We start from the raw sequence: 19,892 nt of genomic DNA, 5'->3' as shown, positions 1-19,892 counted from the left end.
TCACGTTTGCAGATCTGCTATTTGTGAAAAGTATGACATTTGTGAAAAGTATGAAATAGGCACTCAAGTGGTTAAACTTTAGTATTATTAATTAAAAAATAACCATTTACAGAGTGATAACACATGTTATAGAGGCTATTCTGCACTGATTGAAATTCTGACTTGCCCCACTGGTGTGCCTTGGCCCTTGGGCACACAAAGTTTGAAAACCACTGTCCTACATCATCAAGATTCCTCTCCAAGATTCCTCTCCACTTTTCAAACTGTTGACTCACCTTTAAAAAGCACTTTCTTACCCAACTCTTCTCCTTTCCTTTCCTCCCTCCCGCCACATGCTTTTTTTTTCCTAGCACGCAGCCCCAGCGATTACTCCTGTTTAGCCGCTACCCGTTAACGCTATCATTAGAACTAATGGTGTCATTAGGTAGCCGAGGCCATTAGCCCCGGCTAGCCAGACTGATGCACCACACTACGCCGTTGATGGGCCCTTTAGAACAATAATTACCACCAGGGAGACGAAAACAGCCACTCAGCTAATTAGACGTGTGCTGATAACGAGGTGGAGAAGGATGGTCGGGGGACGACAATAGAGAAAAGGTGAGGCGGGGAATCTGTGACCTCCTGGTAAAGCAAAGACATTTTCCACCTGTAAGATCCCATGTTGGTCCCCAGCATAGAGCAGACAGCACAAGGATCCACCCCTACACCCGCACACACGGTAGGTACACACCAAGCACACCACGGTAGGTACACACCAAGCCGACGTCGGGACGTCGAATAGTGTATCTGGGGCCGAGAATCGGTTGCAGAATGCGCACCACCGTCGGTGGTAGTGAGGTGCTTGTGTGGGTTGGTCACCCGATTAAAATGTTGAATAGGCGGCAGAATGTGTTGATAAGACAGGGGGGGGGGGGATTTGGCCAATGTGAACACAGAGAGAGAGAGAAACAGAGCAAGGCAGAGAGCGAGTGTGTGTATGTGGAGAGAGAGAGAGAGAGAGAGACGGATGCAATTACTTCTGGCAAATGAACGCCATGTTTAATGTCAATGTTGCAGACGAACGTTAGAACCCTGCCCACTGCCGGGGTGTGTTCAACAACTCAAAGAGCTAGCCTGCGTTCATTGCATTCATTGTACCAGTATACTGTTCTTCATTCATGTATTCTCCCCAGTAAGTATGATAGATTTATTTCCTGTCATTGCAGGAACACAACACTGCCATCAGCTGTAGTCTGTGCGGTGTGTTCACAGTGATTCTAACAATTTATTAACAACACGGATGTCTCCCATTCTGATCTCCCGACGTAGTAGTGTGTAGTAGTCAGGATAAGTCTGTTTGGTGTGTCACAGCCTTAAGTTTAGATTAACCCATTCAATCCGGCAACGCATCTGTGTCATTTTAGATTATACAAGCTTGGATCTACAAGCTCGTAGCCTGTAGATCTGCTATTTTTCAAGTCTATGAGTATATGTATGTATGAGTATATATATATTTTTAAAGCGAATCTTTAACTCAAATATTTGCTTCTGGGGGGTCCCTGGAACAAAATATTTTGAGATTAGGATCCGCGACCAAATACATATGATTTTGGGTGGTGAGTGACATTGCATTCCCGGATTGAACAGGGGTATTTGTAGTGATCCCCATGGGGAAATGACTCCTCTGCATTTACATACCAGGAACAGTGGGCGCACAGGGAGCAGTGCCTCAGGGATTCTTCGACACTAATCAGGGCCTAGGATTGGACCTTCTAGTTCCCAGATGGCCGCTCTACCTCCTGAGCCACTGCTGCCCCGGCTAACACACCTATGATACCCAGGTCATCCATCCAAGTGTACTAGACTCTACGCTCTCCTGGTGCACAAGCTGTGGAATGAAGACCCCCCCCCCCCAGTCAAGACTGCAAACTCACTCCCCATTTTCTGAAAACTCACCCCTTTAGACTTAATCCATTAGGACCGGGAAAGCATCCGTGTCATTTTAAGATTTCTTTGACTATTCAAAAATATACAATACAAGCTCATCATGAGCTTGTAGATCTGCTTTAATATTTTTTTTTGTGGAACATTTGTGTAAATCTATATATATATATATATATATATATATATATATATATACAGGGTCCCCACACATTTTTAGCAATGAATTTCCAAAACTTTTCCAAAACTTTTCCAGAATATTTAGCCTAATTTCCAGGCCTATAAAACAATCATTCAGCGCAATAATGTCTCTCTTACTCCTATGTACAATGCCCAAAGATAGGCAGTGTAGCAAAAATAAAGCATAGAATATAAAATAGTACAATTTCATTCAACATTGCGTGGAAAATTAGGGCATAGTGACCCTGCGAGCGAAAATAGGAGGGGTGGACGACGTCGTTGCACGGTTCGTTGTTGCTCGCGGTAGGTGAGGACGGTCTCATTCAAAAACATGTATTTTAATGAGATTTCATCGCCCGCTCGCTTCGCGTCACGTCACATCGCTGGCAGTGCGGATGGGGTGTTATACAGCCCGTTCGGCGAAAAAACTACTTATGTTACATATTTTGTGTAATGTTATACATGTTTATGAAAATGTTTTGTATTAAAAAAAATCAATAGCCAAAAACAATGCATAGCCAAATATTTTTCCAGGACCTTTGATCAATTTCAAAACTTTTCCAGTACTGGATTTTTTTTTTTTCTTTTCAAAATATTTCCAGGAATTTCATGACCGTGGGGACCCTGTATATATATATATATATTGTTTTTTTTTAAAGCAAACGTTTTTAACTCTGTGCTTCTGGGGGTCCCTGGAACAATATATTTTTGGGGATCCTTGACATGGTAAAGTTGGAGCATCACTGATATAGCAACATACCGTTACGATTTAGAAAACATTTTTAGATATGCATTTGGCCACGGACCCCCCATCTCAAAATGTTTTGTTCCAGGGACCCCCAGAAGCAAATATTTGAGTTACAAATGATCGCTTTAAAAAATATATATTCAAAGATTTACACACATTTTCAAGACATTTTTTTTTGTTTGCAGATATACAAGCGCGGCACTCCGTGCCACGCTATGAGCTTGTAGATCTGCAATTTTTTTTATAGCCAAAGAAACCTAAAATGACACAGACGAGTTCCCGGATTGAATGGGTTAACCTCACCACCTAGCACTCCCCATTCCTCACATCACTTCTTGATGTCTATTTCAGATAGATGCTAGTTATACCATGCAGATACAATTATGTTGTTTGCGTGTTCAGTGTGTTTTTTTTAGATAAGACATACTGTATACTGCTTGCTTACTTGTTCACAAATGCAAAGATTGTTATTTAAATTCTCAGTTTGATGTTTACCTTGTATCCTAGTTACTTTGTAGAACTAAATTGCTTTCTTTCCACTCACAACTCGCATTCTTTGCACTTTACAATGTGCCGCACTGCGACGAGTTGTGAGATTGCAGATTGGATTTTTTGTTGTTGTTGTTGTAACGTTCGCCTTTTCCCTTAGGGATGTCAGGTTGAAAGTGGTTAAAAGGCTTACAAATTAAAATGTCCTCAAAGCTTTCCAAGAACTCAGCTTTTACCTTGTGGAATTAAACTTTGTAGCTAACGTTAATACCAGACAACAAACAGATTACATTGAGTAGTTCTGGCTAAAGTGGCTTAGTGACCGCATTTGTCTTCATCTAAAGCTACACTATGTAACTTTTGTTTAGTGATTAAAAATGTTATTATGACCAATCTGTATGGTAGAGTATGTTAATACAAGACAACTAACGCAACTGCGGTGGTTGCATTTGGTCTCCCTGCTCTTTCATTGAGGATTTTAGATCCTGCACTTGTGCGATTCAGCACTTGTGCGGGGGATCCAGGTTCAAGCCCCTGGTAGGACATGAAAGTTACAGAGTGCAGCTTTAAGTCAATATACATGGCAGTGGTACAACCTAAACTGTATGAAATATACGTTTTGGGTGCACTCCACAACCTCTGGGCATTTCAAACTGAAATGATGTCCCTCACCACTTTAGTTAGTTCACAGAAAACCGCAAGAGAGACAAACTAAACGAAGGGCAGAAATAAAGCACAACAGGAAAACATGCTTATTACATTAAACTCAGTAATCTTGGATGTCTAACCTTGGCGGTTGAGCAGGATGTTGTTAGGGTTTAAGTCTCGGCAGACAATACCCTCTTGATGCAGACCATCCAGGGCCAAGACCATCTCCACTGCCCAGCATCGCACAAACTCCTCTGGGATGCGGGCTTGTGATGCCGCCAAAGACAGCCTGTCCAGCTCTGCAAACAGCCGTGATACTTCTTTGTCATATTCACTACCATTTGTATTAGCATTCCTATTATTTCTACAGGATTCGGCATCCAGGCATAATATTCTCTCAATCCCTGTACAGGCTTCAGCCCCGTTTGTGGCTGAGATGGAGTCTACACTTACACCGCTTGGGTCTGGAACCAAGTCTGTGTTTAGACTCTTGCCGAGTTCTCGGTTCTCACTAAACGAGTCAGTAACTGGTATGCCCATGATGGAAGGAGGAGGTATTAATATTGCGTTATCAGGGAGCGGGTCCTTATTTTGGCACGCACGATCAACCTCAACTTTGGCCTCTTGTCCAAATGCCAGGCTGTAGTTTACCCACACGCAGGGGGAGGAGGAGGATTCGTAGCTGCTCTCGCATGGGGCCGACACCGCACGCAGCTTTGCAACTTCCTGCTCCGCCGACTGCTGTTCCTCTGCCTCTTCGGGCTGGCTGTGCAGCTGGAGAACATCTGGCTGGGTGAACTTCTGCGGGGAGGCCGTGACCTCCAGGCCCAGACAAACCCCCGAGCTCTCCAGCTCCTCTTCCAAGGAGTCGACGGCTCCGTCCATCACTGGCAGGTTGACCAGCAGGTCCGGAGGCTGGCCCTCGTCCTCCGCCACTGCCTCCTTAAAGGAGATGACCGCTACCGACTCATTGGAGCCATTATCGCTACAGTTCTGTCCCCACAGTTCTGAGCTGTGACTCTTCACCTCCTGTGCTAGCTCTGGCGGGTCCTCCGTGACCTCGGAGCCCGGGTCAGGCGTGGAAAAGGCACCAGGGAGGGGCTTAGGACAGGAACGCGATTCGCAAGAGTCAGGGCAGATCAATTCACTGGCACTGTCCTTGCTGTCGATGCGGAAAAACTCCATTGGCGTGCGCTTGGACTGGTCTAAAGACAGGGGCGCGGCAGGCGAGGGCAAGGGACTAAAGACCTCGCTGTTGTCCTGTCCATCACCACGGTAACGATTGCCATCAAGGGTGCAGCCTCCGTTGTCAGACGACTCTGTGAAGAAGCAAAGTTCCTGAGAGCTGAGGGGCGAGGAGAAGCTGTCGTTGCTGATGAGGGAGCGGGTACGCGAGGAAGTAGTCATCGTAGCAACGGGGGCATCTAGTGACAAAGCTTCCTGTCCGCTCTTCTCTTCCTCCCCCTGCGCCTCCCCGTCTGGTTCAACTTTCTCCTGCTCGTACTCATTACAAAGTGTCAAGTAGCTGTTGGTGCACTCTTCCTCAGAAGTGGCTCCAGAGTCAGGCTGGGCCCCCTTAAGACCAGGGGGCAGTCCCTTTTTCCGAGGGAGAGCGAGGAGGTGTGCCCCTTGTCCCTGGACCCCAGAGCCAGAAGCAGACCCAGATCCAGCCCCAGAGCCAGAGCTGGCTGAACCCTGATCCAGCTGGGGTGTTGCGCGCTGTGGTGAGTGGATGGCCGTTGTGTGGCTCTTCTGGATGAAGGGGATGTCAAAGCTCTCGTCTGGGCTGGAGCTGCATAGGAACTTCCCAATGTGAGACCACAGCTTACCACCTGGGGGGTGAAAGGAACAGCACTTTAAAATGGTAGGAGGAGGACATGCAAGTAAAAGGGAAGTAATAGAATTCAAAAGCAAAAGAAAATGGCGGAAGTTTACTGCAGTTGCAGAAAAGGAGAAAGATATCTAGGGTGAAGAATGAGTGAACAGCACACTAACCAAACTGGCTCGATGAAATTCTCGCAATTACCTGTCGCCTGAAGTGGCATGCTAAATTCACAAAAACGCACGCACAAGCACACACACATGCACGCACACAGACGCAATGTGAGTGACTGTGAGCCAGCATCTGTTGTGTGTGATGAGAATGGATGGGGAGTTGAGAGTGATGATAATGATTGTAGGGCAGCCCGATGGCTTAGCAAGTAAAAACATCCACATGTTGTACTGTCCAATGTCACTCAGGTCGCTGCCTCCCCCCGTCTGTTTGTCTGTCTGTCTGTCTGCCTGTCTACCTGCATACATGTCCCACTGCCTGTCCGTCTGTCCTCGTTTAGACTGTTTGCCGTCTCTCTGCTGAATTTGTCACCGTAATGCAGAATGCACCTGGCCTTTTCTACATCTATGCATTGGAATGTTATCCTGTTAAAGCTAGTTCAGGCTTTATTAAATCAGAGCCACGCTAGACAGCGCCATATGATATTCATATTGTTGATATTGTTAGCAGGCGCTGGTTAGGGACTGTACCAGATTGAACAGGTTACAGAGGGGCAAAAAGTGCAACTGTATTCTATTGTATTATCTCACCCACATCAACGCGCACAACGCATGCACGTGCACGCACACTCTCTCACATATACCCAACACAACACACACAAACACACACACACACACACCAAGAGTGAGTGGGATGTAAGGAGGCCCAGGTGTTAGCATAGCTAATGAAGCGCGGCGCCACCTGGTATTCAGAATAATGACCTGTGACATACACCCTTCTCTATCAAACATCTGTCTCGAACAAGGACAGAGAGAGCAGCAGAGGAGGTAGAGGGAGAGAGGGAGAGAGAGAGAGAGAGCTGGGGAGGTGGGTAAAAGATGGAAGGCGATGATAAGATGGAAGGTGGAAAAAATGTGTGTGTGTGTGTGCGTATTTGCGTGCATGCGTCTCACCCTCTGCGTACTGCAGCAGCAGAAAGACTGTGTCCTCGGAGACGACGAACTTCTTCAGCTGCACCATGTTGGGCACAGTGTGAGGCATGATGGTCCGCTTGGGCCTGCCACAGTCACTGCTCTTCCTGAGACCCTAGAGGCCAGCGGCACGCACAGAAACACAGGCAAGAAAACAAATAAGTGAGGGTTTTAAGTTGAAGATTACAGAGTGAAATTATGAGGGGAGCACTGCGAAGGAGAAACCTCCCATTAACGCGGTGCCGACTATGCCCCGTGCCAACCCAAAGTCACCACAATCATCAAGCCTCATACACTGCATGACTTTAAAAGAGCCACACAAATCTATCAGTGCTACACATCTACTTGAGGTTGGGCACGAGTGTGTGTGTGTGAGTGTAGTCATCTGTGCCCGGCGCTGTGCGTTGGCATCTGGCACACGTCTCGCGCCTGAGAGCAGAGGAGCTGACAGGGACAGGCCCATTAGAATCAATTACACAGGTCACACACAGGGGCTTCTGGCACACTTCACACATACACTTACAGTCAGGACGACACCGGATGACACCGGGCGAGTGCACACCCACACTCACACGCATGCACACACACGCGCACACACATACATGCACACTGGACTTACTTTCAGGATGAAGGTCTCTTGTGTTCTCTTGTCCATGACCAGAAGAACCTATAATGGAACAGTGCCATTAATTGCCACACAGGAGCAGGTGTACAGTCAGATAATATAGTGGCTGTGTCCTCTACAGCAGTGGAGTTTCTGCTTTTTTTTCCTTTCTTTTTTTTCCAAGCCCAAAAGACTGGGTCGGCATCATCCACAGGAGGGTTGCAGGAAGATAAATGTGGGTCCACAAATTATTCTAGAAAAAATGCTATCAAAGTGAGTGGTGCAACTGTTATGTGGATTCAGCCAAACTAATTTGAAGAAAACAAAGGCTTAGTTGGGTTGTAAGAACAAAATGTGCTACTGTTTTATTATGTTAAAATGATACTCATGCAACCTAGAAAACTGAAAGGGAGTGACATGCAATTCAAAGAGGCAAGGGCCTTCTAAATTCATTTCACTTTGGGAGCACATGTGGTCCTCAGAAAACAAAATGCCTCCTCAGAGCCCTGCAATGTTTTATCGCACACAGAATAATGGTTCTCCCCCAATTCATAAACAACACTCCTCCAAAAGGATGATAGAGACCCACGCCACCCCCCCTTGCCCAATCTCTCACTTCTCTTCCCTTCCTCTCTCAATCCCTCTCTTCCTGACATCTTCATTTCCTCCCTCCTTTAATTCTCCTTTTTTCCCTCTGACATCTCCATTCCTCTCCTCTCTCTCCCTCTCAGGGGAGAGCTTGAGCATATGCATATGGACTGTGTGTGTGCGTACGCCCGTGTCTCTGCGTGTGTGCGTGTGTGTGTGTGTGTGTGTGTGTGTGTGTGTGTGTGTGTGTGTGTGTGTGTGTGTGTGTGCGTGTGTGTGCGTGCGTGTAGTCTCTCCATGTGACCCTGGCCGGGCCCAAACAGGTGCAGGCTAAATGGATATGAATGGAGCTGTGAGTAAACAGAGTGGAAGTGCTAGCCAGGGCGCTAATATAATTAAGACACAAACATCAGGGATAGGGGGAGGAGGGTGGGCAGGGCAGCGGGGTGAGGAGCTCTCTCCATCTGTCCCCTCTGTCCCCATTAAAAGTGAAAGAAGGAGGAAGAGGATGAGGAAGAGAGAGAGAGGGAGAGGGAGAGAGGCAAGCAATGCTGTTATCTGCATAGCTAGCCTGCGCCCGTGTTTTCACATTACGGACACCATGTTGTGCTGCTGTTGTTGACTTGTTTGTGACATATTGTGCATTTCGCGCACTCCTCTATAGAGTAACACATGTTGGTACTGTGTCAACATTATCTGTGGGGTTTGTTGTCCGTGGGTGTGCGTATATGTGTGCGCATCTGTGTGTGTGTGTGTGTGTGTGTGTGTGTGTGTGTGTGTGTGTGTGAGTGAGTGAAGGCTCAGCATCATTGATTCTATGTTGTGTGCTGCTCTCTAAGCCGCTTGCCAAGTCATTTCATGGCTGAGTGGTGAAGTTGCTTCGCCGGCAGCTGGTTGAGGGGACCAGCAACCTAAACTGACCTTGTGGTACACATAACTGACACTAAACACACATGCGGCGAACCTTTACCTCCACACCATCCAAGAAACCCATTTAGTTTTATTGCTGCAGTTAAAAAAAGGAGAGACCGTCCAGGAAGGAAGGACGCAATTAGGAGACACTTTGGGACATATTCCAACTGTCCATGTTGTTAGCAGACACCATGATTCCCTCAAAATCATTCTTTTGAAAAAGGAAGACGCATAATTCTTGCTCCGCCTGCGATAATAGGTAAAATATCATAAAATGCTCAGCCTGGGATTCTCTAAGATTAACTGACTCCACAGCCATATACTGTTTTCACACGATGGCAACATATTTGTATGTGAAATTAGAGCAAAATCAAGTGAAACAGCAGGATTAATAATCAAGACATACTTTACTGACCTTATCTATGACCCCCAACACCCTGTAGGCCCTCAGCTCGTCAGCTGGACTCTGCTGGCCTCCTCTGCTGGAGGGAGGGCAGCACTGCGCCCCTATCGCCTAGGACATGATCAAAAACAAATAATGCAACATTTTCAGTAATCATACCTTAGGCTGTCTGGACTTCTTAATCACATGATCCCTAGATTCCCCATTCTGGGTTGGTAAAAACAACAGATCAAACATTTCACGTGTCGCAATGAAGGGAAAAAGGAGGGGACCAAGTATAGACCCCTGGGGGACCCCGATCATCAAATAAGTGACCGGGGTGTTATTACAGCACAGATGCAGATATGAATCAGCGTAGGTTTACTGCCACTAACCACTGTTTGCGTTGACCCTTGACCCATGTTGCTTCTCAGGTGCTGATTTGATATCTGCTCTGCACGCATCAGATACTCTGCCGTCTTCTTCTTCACCGCCTCTCGCCGCGTGGGGCTGGGCTCGCCTGGAGGGGCGTGGTCACAGTCAAATGGAGAAAGACATGACAAGAAGAGAGTGGCATTAAAGGTATCATGACATTCATTTTCACTTTTTTTATTTTCAATGTTTTATTTGGGGTTTTATGACCTCAATTACACCCAAAAAACCTGAACTTAGAACATTCAGTGGATTTTCTGTGGTCTGGGGTTTTCTGAATAATTAGGCTGAAAAGTAATCTGAGCTTGGGCCTTCGACAGTGAGGTCACAGTCGATTAATCCCGCCCACTCTCCTCCTCGCCCCTCCCCTCCCCTATCCTTTCCTTTGGGGGGGGCGGAGCAGAGGCGATGATTGACAGGCAAAATCCCTCACCAGCGACACCCGCAGGCAAAGATTTCTTTTTTCATTGCAGTTGAAAAGGCTTTAGAAATGTGAGAGAAAAACACCTGCCATGGATCACTGGAATGGAATTTTCACTTAAAACTTTTTGTACACTTTTGAAGGACCAGGACAAAGACTTTGAATGTGGTGTAAAAGTGAATGTCATAAACCTTTAAGAAGAATCATCGGCGGTATACTTCTTGAATTTTACCCAGGTCATTTTCTTCACAATGCAGTCGGTGAAAAGGGTCCACACTGGCACTTTCATTATCGAGAAAAAACAGCTGCACGCTATAAGGCTGGCATGCAGACCGAAATACACGTCTTTAACGAAGAATGCTTCCAAAAAGCCTGTTTTTGTACCTGCAAGATCATTCTGACCTCCACTCCAATAACAATAAGTGCCTGTAATCAAACATCCCAGAGAGATTATGTCTTGAGTTCCAGCAAACACTGATTTGTGGAACTTTGTTCTTTCTGTACTGTTACAGTATACTTCTTGTTTTATGTGTACATACCAGTCTCTCTTCCTCCTGTGATTGTCATGTGTATGTAAGTGAGAGGGTGATTGGATAATTGTTTGCAACTGGTGACTGGGTGTGCGTGTGAGTGTGCTTCCCTCTCTCTCTCTGGTGTGTGTCGTGCTGCCCATCAGCAGAAGTTGTGACATCCACTATCTGGCTCATGACTGATGGAGGGACCAATCAGATGGTAGGGCATAACAATTGCCAGCACTTGCAGTTGTGGCACACGCCACTTGTTTGCGTGGGCACTAGTTGTGTCTTTTAAGAATGTGTGTTATATGAGCGCATATTTTTGTCTTGTATGCGTGTTGTTTTTTGTTCGTTAATCTTTAAGACTATGTTTTTGTCCGTGTCCGACACTGTTTGACTTCATGTTCAGTTTTCTGATTTGGTTTGTAACACTTTTGTTGTCACCCATTTTAGTACCTCTGTTGTACCTGATAATCTTAAATCTCATTGAATTAGTTTTCTCTTATGTTGCCTCCTTCCTTCCCATAGGGAATGTCATGTAAAACCCATTAAAACCAGGAAAGCATCTGTGTCATTTTAGATATTAGCGTTGGCTATTCAAAAATGGCAGATATACAAGCTCACAGCGCACTGCGAGAATGTACATCTGCTATTTTTGAGGGCATTTGTAGAATCGGCCTCAGGTCTTAATGGGTTAAACCCACCTTGCACCCCTTGCAGCAGCAGGTCCACTCCACTGCGGTAGTAGCTGAAAGCCGACTGGTAGTCCTGCTCCGTCTCCTTCTGCACCGCCAGGCGGATGTGCTCACTGGCCCGGTCCAGATAATCTGACTTCAGCTCCTTGACGTTCGCGCTGCCAACTCTTCTTAGACTGCTGGAGAAAAGCGTTGTTCTGCCAGACCGGCTGACCTCTGGGTTTGGGGTTGAGGAGCCAGGGATGGATGGGGATGGGGATGAGGCGGGCGAGGGGCGTTCATGCAGGGAGGGCAGGAGAGGGCTGCAGCTACTGCTGATGCTGGCGGCTCCCCCTGGCGGCTGGTTAGGGGAGGTGCGGCCTGAGGCCATGCCATTGTCCAACTCAGCCAGGGAGTCCGTGTCCACGGCCAGGGAGGTCAGGTCACTGTCGCTGGACGGGCCTGGGCAGGGAAAGATCAGACAGATATTTATATGTACAAAATCAAGTATAAATGTACAAATAGTACAATCTGGAAAGATTGAGTGTGTTTGTGATGTGTGCGCACATGGGCACACACTCGCATTACCTCCATACTCAGACGTGACTGTTAAATCATCTGCTCCACTGATATCTCGGTGAACTGAGAGAAAACACACACACACACACACACACACACACAATGAACCACTCCTGAGTAAAGTCTAAATAAGGAGAAAGACGGCCTGATCAGCTTGTTTGTCTCAACCTACCTTCAGAGCTGCAGTCTGATAGGCTGTCAGCCAGGAAGTCAGAAAAGGACTCGGCCGGTCCAATGAGCTCTGAGCCGTCGTGGACTTCCCCTCCCTGGAACCCACCAGCCAGCCATTAACCACATAAGCTCTAAATATGTTGTACAATCGCAAAAAGAGCCGATCTACAAGCTCACAATGCCTCACAAGCGACACATTGCGAGCTTGTAGATCTGCTATTTTCGCAATTTGGAAACTCTTTTCAATAATGCCCAAAGTAGGGACTGCAGTTTCAAAGTAGTTACTGTAAAAAATAATAGAGTTCACACGTTTTGTGCATGTGTGTCGCGTGTGTGCGATACCTTGAAGAAGTCCTCTATGTGCTGGCTACTGTAAAGAGCAGGGATGTTAGCAGAAAACTGCAGCAGATCCTCAGAACACTGTCTCCTCTCCTCAATCACTGAGTCATCAAAACGTCCTACCTCACACACACACACACACACACACACACACACACACAGTACAAGAGAAAAAGGCAAAAGCAGTTCAATAAATAAGCATAAACAAACTGCTTCCCATGAACAATGTTGGTGTAACTAAGGGCCCGTACACACTGCAGGAGATTGGGTCCGAGATTGCTGTCGCCGACATTTTTTGGCGCTCGCCGACAAAACCTCCCGATCTGACGCAGATCGGCCTTTGATCTGCGAGATAATGCTCGCTCTGTGTGAAAGGTTCCGCGAGACGATGTGGCCGCGATTATCCGCTCTGCGACGGCTTTCCGACCGTTTTCAGATAACTACCATGTTAGATATTCAGCTCTGTCCCAGACAGGAGATCGGACAGTATCATACATTATGAAAGGGTCTGCGCTACAGCCAATGAGAGCACATTACAGCCACCGTGGCCAGGGGAGCGTCGCTGGATCTGACCACAACAAACAGTCCCTACCGCAATATTACCGTCCAGTCCTGTATTAAGTTAACATTATAAAACAAAATGAGAGAGTGAGCGAGCCTGGTGGTGGGCTGTTTATTTTAGAGGAATTGTACAGAGAGAGAGAGAGAGACAGACAGACAGAGAGTGAGAGCAAGAGCGAGCTCTGTGTGTGTGTGTGTGTGTGTGTGTGTGTGTGTGTGTGTGTGTGAGAGAGTGTGCAGCATGTGCACGCTGTTATGAACAGCGTTGCCAGATGTTGCGAGAGAAATAAGCAACCAGGTCTATGAAAACAAGCCCAAGAAAAGGCCACTTGAGCACTTTAAACCTATTTACAAATACATTGGATATTTGAAAATAGCCGATCTACAAGCTCACAACGCGTCGCAGCTATTTTCAAATAAAAATCTTGTGAAAATTGTGGAATATTTTCCAAATCCACACAAATCTTGTATGGGGGTCAGTGATGGCACAACATATTTACAGAAGGGGGGTCTGCGGACAAATACATATTATGTGTTGTTTAAACCACTGGTTTAAACAACATTAGGAAACAAGGCCAAATAAGCAACTACACAAATAAGCCCAAAAAATGCACCCCGCAACAACCAATATTTACAAGCAACTCTACAGAAAAACAAGCCCAAAGTCGCTTATAATAAGGGGACATGGCAACGCTGTCACTGACGGCTTCTGCGCACTTGACTGCGAGAGAGGGAGAGAGAGAGAGAGAGAGGGAGAGAGAGAGAGAGAGAGAGAGAGAAAGAGCGAGAGAGGGGGGAGAGGGAGAGGGAGAGAGGCATATCACGGGATACGTCGATTAAAATGAATTGGAATAAACTCAAATGTATGTATTGGGTCTGACTCTGGAGATAGCATCCTAGTGAACTATCCTACAGTGTGTCAGCCCTTGTCGGGGATCAATCCTGTTGTGAAGACCACAACGATATTATGACAGCCGATTTCAAGAAATAAACTCCTGCAGTGTGTAATGCTTAACGATCAGATAACCCCCCGAGCACTTTAAGGTCCTGCAATGTGTACCTGCCTTAAGAGATTCGATAGGGGATATATTTTATATACACAGATTTACAAATAAAAGACAAAATCATGTTGAGGTTACATTTTCCTGGTCTGATTGATGCGAGGCGAACTCAGAGCAGAGCTCATACTGTCACTGATAACTTTGTCCCATTGGCTACTGCAAATGCCAATTAATCTGTGATATGGCCCGCCCTGTTTTCAGACTGTTTTCAGAGAGACCACTAGACCCTCCAGAAAAACACGGGCAAATAACCTTGATTTTGCAATGAAATATGCGGGGGTTTTATGTGAATTTATGCAGTGAAATTGCGGGAAGTTGAGAAATATGCGCAAAGTTGAGAAATATCCGGAAATATGTAAATAATTGCGAAATATGCGCAAAATATTCTGCAATGCACCCTTTTTGCAAAAAAGTTACCCCCACATAATTATGCACATAATCGCATATTATGTGCATTATCACGTTTTTCTGGCCATGTCATAGGCCCTTAAGTGTGATTTATACTAAATTGCATGACAATGTCACGTTGTGAGCTTGTAGAGCTGCAATTTTCAGTGCACGACACCAGCATGCAACTATTAACAAAGTGTTAACAGGGATTTTACATTAAATCAAGATCATTGTCCTATAATGTTATGTATGGTAGGCGGTAACTCACCAAATACTTTGGCCTTGGCAAAGGGAGGGAAGAGCTCTGATTGGCTGCAGAGGTTCTTGTGCAGCTGCCAGAGGTTCTGATGGAGCTTCCGGAAATCACTGTACCTCTTCCATACCGTTATCTATCGAGACAGAATGGGGGAATAAAGATAAAGGGAGGGAGGACGAAAAGAGAGAAGGCATTACCAACTGTATGAAAAAGAATGTGACCCCCTCACATACTGTAGGCTGAGCTCAACTCGTTTTGCAGTTTTCTGATCCGGTCTAGAGAGAATCAGCGAATATGGATATAGTCTGTGCTCCCAAAAATAATTCACTTAGAAACCAGGCTCCATAGTGTTTAAACCTGTAAAATCTTGTGAATCCTGCAAGTTTCTATAAATACTTCTTGGTATACTTTGTTTGGTATGTCCATGTATTATTCTAACTCATAGCGACTGGCGAGAATCGGCTACTTGATTTGGCATTCATGTAGGGGCAACCAACCGGATATGGGTATTAGTAGCAGAAATCTAGTAGGCGTGGCCTAGACCAGATCACACTAGTGATAAATAAACAGCTTTCAACTGTGTGGAAAGCCTGGTGACGAGAGGTTACCCTCATTACCTACAAGCTAAAGTAAATACTGGCAATGACATGACGTTTCAAACGTAGATTAACTTGAGGTCAAACCACTCTGACTTGCTAAACTGCATTCAGGGGAACCATCAAGTTGATCACTTGAAATTATCTTAGAAATATCTAAAACTAGCCTAACTCCCCAAAACACCTACAATGCTTGCCTTATGAGTAAAACTGCTGAAATAACAGCTCTAACCAACCAGCACTAGTTACTCATATACACACAGAACTAATCACACAGCCAAATACATTAATTAGTATATCATCCAAAAAGCAGAAAAGAGCACTTAACGAACCTGGTTAAAGTCCCTGGCTACATTGATATCAATCAGAAGTAGGAGATAACATGGAGATAGGAGCGCGGCTCGGAAAGCTCTGGGCTGCCGGAGTGAAAGAGACACGGCCGAGTACCACTCCCAAAGAGGAGCACCACTCAACAATGGGGATGTGTGTTTCCAGACGGCACTCTTTCACCCCGGCTTTCTCTCTGACACACACACAGTAATAGAGATCATGCTTGTTGTATTACAGCTGGATTCAGGCCCTTTTGCTTTCCTCTGTGTGCCAAGTAGGGTTGCACATTTTTGGGAATATTCAAAGGTGGAATTTTTCCATGGGAATTAACGGATATTAAATGAAAAGGTAGGCTGTACAAGAAAGGTGGGAGCCCAAGGAATCATGAGATGAACCTCAACACTGTATGTCCATATTTGATCTATAAATACCATGAATTATATAATTTATAATCAATGATGTCTCAACCAAATTTTAGAGCAATATTTAACTTGAGGCTACAATCTGCTAGTTAACTGAATTACATGTCATAAAATATATTCACTTCAGTAATAACTTTGGCTCAGACAGTTTAGTAGTGTGGGCTCAATAGCACTGCGTTAGTGGTGAGTGTGTACATGTGATGGAGGAGTGCTCTGCACGTGATGGGAGAGAGCATTTAGCCTGAAGAGGGTTGTGCAATTCTATTGAATTCCTAGTAAATAGGATGGGATGCTGACAAATTATCTGTAAATTAAGCTAAAGCAACGAAATAAATAAGAAAATATAAGACCTTAAAGGGATAGTTCACCCGCAAAATGACTTTTTTCCTATCGATTAGTCAGCCCCATGGAGACTTATTAAATCATTTCTTAAAAAACATTTCTCAATTTATACTCAGCCTGTAGGAGTAGTGGGAGACAGGGAAGAATAAACCATACAACAACACCATGAGAGTCACTATGGCAACTAAGAGACTCAATATCAATTGTTATACTTTGTTGTTTGACAGTGTCATGCAAAAGCAGCAAACTAACTACAGGCGATTTACAAGCTCGCTGTGACTCACAATGCGACGTATTGTGAGCTTGTAGATCTGCTATTTTCGCTACTTTTGAAAAATGTAATTTTTAAAATGTTTTAAACATTACGCCTATAATGATAAAGTATGCCCAAAATAGGGACGACCATGATGAACGTTGTTGAGTCTATCTGTGGGTTAAAAATATTTCACCAATGAAAAGTATTAACTAAATTCTAACTATCATTGGATCCACTGGAACAGAGGCCATTTTTTCCCCTGGTTCAGGACAAAGTTTCCACCCAACAGTGACGATATCATATAAAAACGTCAGTGTTTACGGGCTGTCTGAGCCAAAATATAAACAAGTGTCTTTGAGTCAGAACAAGAAATGAGAAGCTTGGTCTTGTTCTGTTTATTCCAACCTGTTTTTGTATCAAACAACTGCTTATTTATTCATACCAGCTATATCACTACCTTGACAGAATGCCAAGTGCCACGGCATTCAAATGAATGCCCAACAAATTACTCACAGCTAAACCATGACACTGAGTGTGAATGATCAAATTAGAGATCGTTTCTTCCAAGTCACTTGCAAGGACTTTGCTGTAAGACAAGGTGGATAAGCCAGCTGGAGCCACACACTACTGGTTCGACCTGCCCATCAATACATCAGACTCCATTAAGCCAGATTTACACTTCAAATTGTGGCTCAAAACAAGCGCACAATGTGTCTTAATGCAAAAATAGTCTTTTCTTCAGAGATTCTTCATTTACTGACTGTGAAGGAATGCGACAAAATAAACATTCTCCATGAATGCGAGGCTTCACAAGTAATGTATAGAAAAAAAGTCAGTTTGGAGTATTTAATAATATCATGCTACCTCAAAATTGGGATGAGAGAAAGAAAATAATGTTACCTCTTGGACATCCTCTGGACTCTTCCTGGAGATTATCTGTGGAGAAATGACATAAGACGGCTCAATACTAGTACAGAAGCAAGCTAGACACCATGGGTAGGTCTCATGGTTGTGTACAGCACCATTCCAGAACCAAGGACCCTTATTAAAACCGGGAAAGCATCTGTCATTTTCCATTTTTGCATTGGCTATTGAAAAATATAAGATATACAAGCTCAAAGCGTGTCTACATCTGCTATTTTTGAACATTTTTGAAAAATCTTGAAAGTGTGAGAACTTCTGATTTAGAAGGCATTTGAAGAATCGGCCTCAGGTCTTAATAGGTTAACAAAACAAAACGAGCTATGCCAGTTTTACTATGCTGGTTTTGCTGTAGGGCGAAAGGCTGGGGCTGTCCCCGACTCCCCAACAAGTGTGTGCATGGACACCATTCTGGGTCTCACAAAGTGGCCATTATAAAAGCGAGAGATGGGAATAACAGTGTAATAATGAGACAGACATCACATCATCGCCATCCATCTTGCATAACAAATAGGATGCTAGACAGACAGGCAGAAATAAATAAATTAAACTCAATAGACCAAAGAGACATGGACCAGAACATTATTTAGTTCATACTGTATCTTTTTAAACCAAGTCGTGTTGCCTCAAATTAAGGTTATTTTGTAATGTGATTTGAAAGAGAATGGAGATTATCAGTGCAAAATAAAGTTGAAGTTCATTGATCAGAGTTGTGTCAAAGAACCTTGGAGCCCATTATGTTGTGTGTGTGAGTGTGTGTGTGTGTGTGTGTGTGTGTGTGTGTGTGCGCGTGTGTGTGTGTGTGTGTGTGTGTGAGAGAGTGAGAGTGAGAGTGAGAGATTTTAATTGATCTCAGAGTCCCTGACCTATATACTGTGTAGGCTCCAGAACAAGTTGGACAGTTTAGTTTAGTTATTTTTGCTACATCCATGTTTATCTCATATATAATTGACATGATGACACACTGGCTGCCCGTGCGGCGTTAGCTTTAAATGTGGGTTTATTGTACTACTTGGCTGGAGTGGCAGCTTTCTGTGTCATGTAAGGTAACGGTGCTAGCGGCACGTTAGCACATAGCCACACAGTTAGCACCATCTCGGCAAAGATTCCTTCTGAAATTGAATATCCGTTTGAACTGCGAGCGGTGGGGTTAGTCCACTTAGTTAGCATAGCTACTCTATGGGTTAACAAGAGGGTCGTCTACTTGGGGTCTCCCATTTCTTAGCGTTTACCCAGGTAACTATCATGCTAACCAGTGTTGCCCGGTTGTGTGAGAGAAATAAGCAACCAGGTCTAGGAAAACAAGCCCAAAAGAAGTGACTATTATAGGCCACATGAGCACTTTAAACCTATATATTATAAATTAATACTATATACATCAGCAATTTGAAAATAGCCGATCTTCAAGCTTGTAAATCTGCTATTTTCAAAGAAATCTTGAAATGAAATGTGGAATTTTTGGAATGTTTATTGAAACATTCTAACACCACAAATGCTCCCTGCATGGGCACAAAACATTTCCATGAAAATATTTGAGGACCACTTGTTTAAATATCAATTGAAAGATGTGGAAGCAAAAGCCTAAATAAGGAAGTACACTACACTTTAGAAACCAGCCCAAAACACCACAAGCACCAATTTTTTAAAGCAACTTTGCAGGAAAAAAATGCCCAAAGTCGCTTACAATAAGCGGACATGGCAACACTGATTAGCAGCTAGTGTTGTTAGCTCAGCTGTCAAGATGCTGCTCAGTGTTCATCCTCTCTCCGTTGAGAATCTTACCCTTGCGGTGACTTTATACACAGTGTAACCTTTCTGGTGCTTCGTCGGGTCCGTGACAGTATAAAACCGAGCCAGTTCTCCTCGTTCCCGCTGCGATATCATTCTTCTGATTGTGACAACATCTCCAAAACACTACCTAGCCAGCTAGCCTCCTTCACACATTCATTCACCCTGATAGACCAGCAGTTCTGTTGTTGACAGGGACGCGCAATGCAAGCAAATAGTGAGACAGCGCCCCCTTGAGGAAACTCTGTACACCAGGGTACTGTCTGTTTTGAAATAGGCTGCTACGTTTGATATTTGGGTTTGTGGAGTAAAAGTACAATATTTGCCTCTGAGATGTAGTGAAGTAGAAGTAAAAGTACTGAAAATTGGAAATACTCAGTATAGTAAAAAAAAAAAAACTCAA

The 19,892-nt window shown here is 44.6% G+C and overlaps 1 protein-coding gene across 1 annotated transcript in view; it reads right to left on the bottom strand.

Annotated features, from left to right (window-relative positions):
- The window catches only part of rps6kc1 (ribosomal protein S6 kinase polypeptide 1), a 34,419-nt gene extending 14,771 nt beyond the window's left edge, over positions 1-19,648 (bottom strand). The window contains exons 1-12 of the mRNA XM_080453318.1: positions 19,484-19,648; positions 17,681-17,716; positions 14,847-14,967; positions 12,570-12,685; positions 12,229-12,322; positions 12,066-12,119; positions 11,508-11,939; positions 9,831-9,955; positions 9,469-9,567; positions 7,569-7,616; positions 6,932-7,064; positions 4,126-5,817 (exon numbers count right to left, since the gene is read on the bottom strand). Of these exons, the coding sequence (XP_080309444.1) occupies positions 4,126-5,817; positions 6,932-7,064; positions 7,569-7,616; positions 9,469-9,567; positions 9,831-9,955; positions 11,508-11,939; positions 12,066-12,119; positions 12,229-12,322; positions 12,570-12,685; positions 14,847-14,967; positions 17,681-17,716; positions 19,484-19,585 (3,052 nt within the window). The 5' untranslated portion in view covers positions 19,586-19,648. The remainder of the gene's footprint in view (positions 1-4,125; positions 5,818-6,931; positions 7,065-7,568; positions 7,617-9,468; positions 9,568-9,830; positions 9,956-11,507; positions 11,940-12,065; positions 12,120-12,228; positions 12,323-12,569; positions 12,686-14,846; positions 14,968-17,680; positions 17,717-19,483) is intronic.
- Between the last annotated feature and the right edge of the window lie 244 nt (positions 19,649-19,892).

The sequence above is a fragment of the Gymnoscopelus braueri genome (genome assembly GCF_963280865.1).
Source record: "Gymnoscopelus braueri genome assembly, chromosome: 16".
Lineage (NCBI taxonomy): Eukaryota > Metazoa > Chordata > Actinopteri > Myctophiformes > Myctophidae > Gymnoscopelus > Gymnoscopelus braueri.
This window is presented reverse-complemented; position numbering and strand designations above follow the sequence as displayed.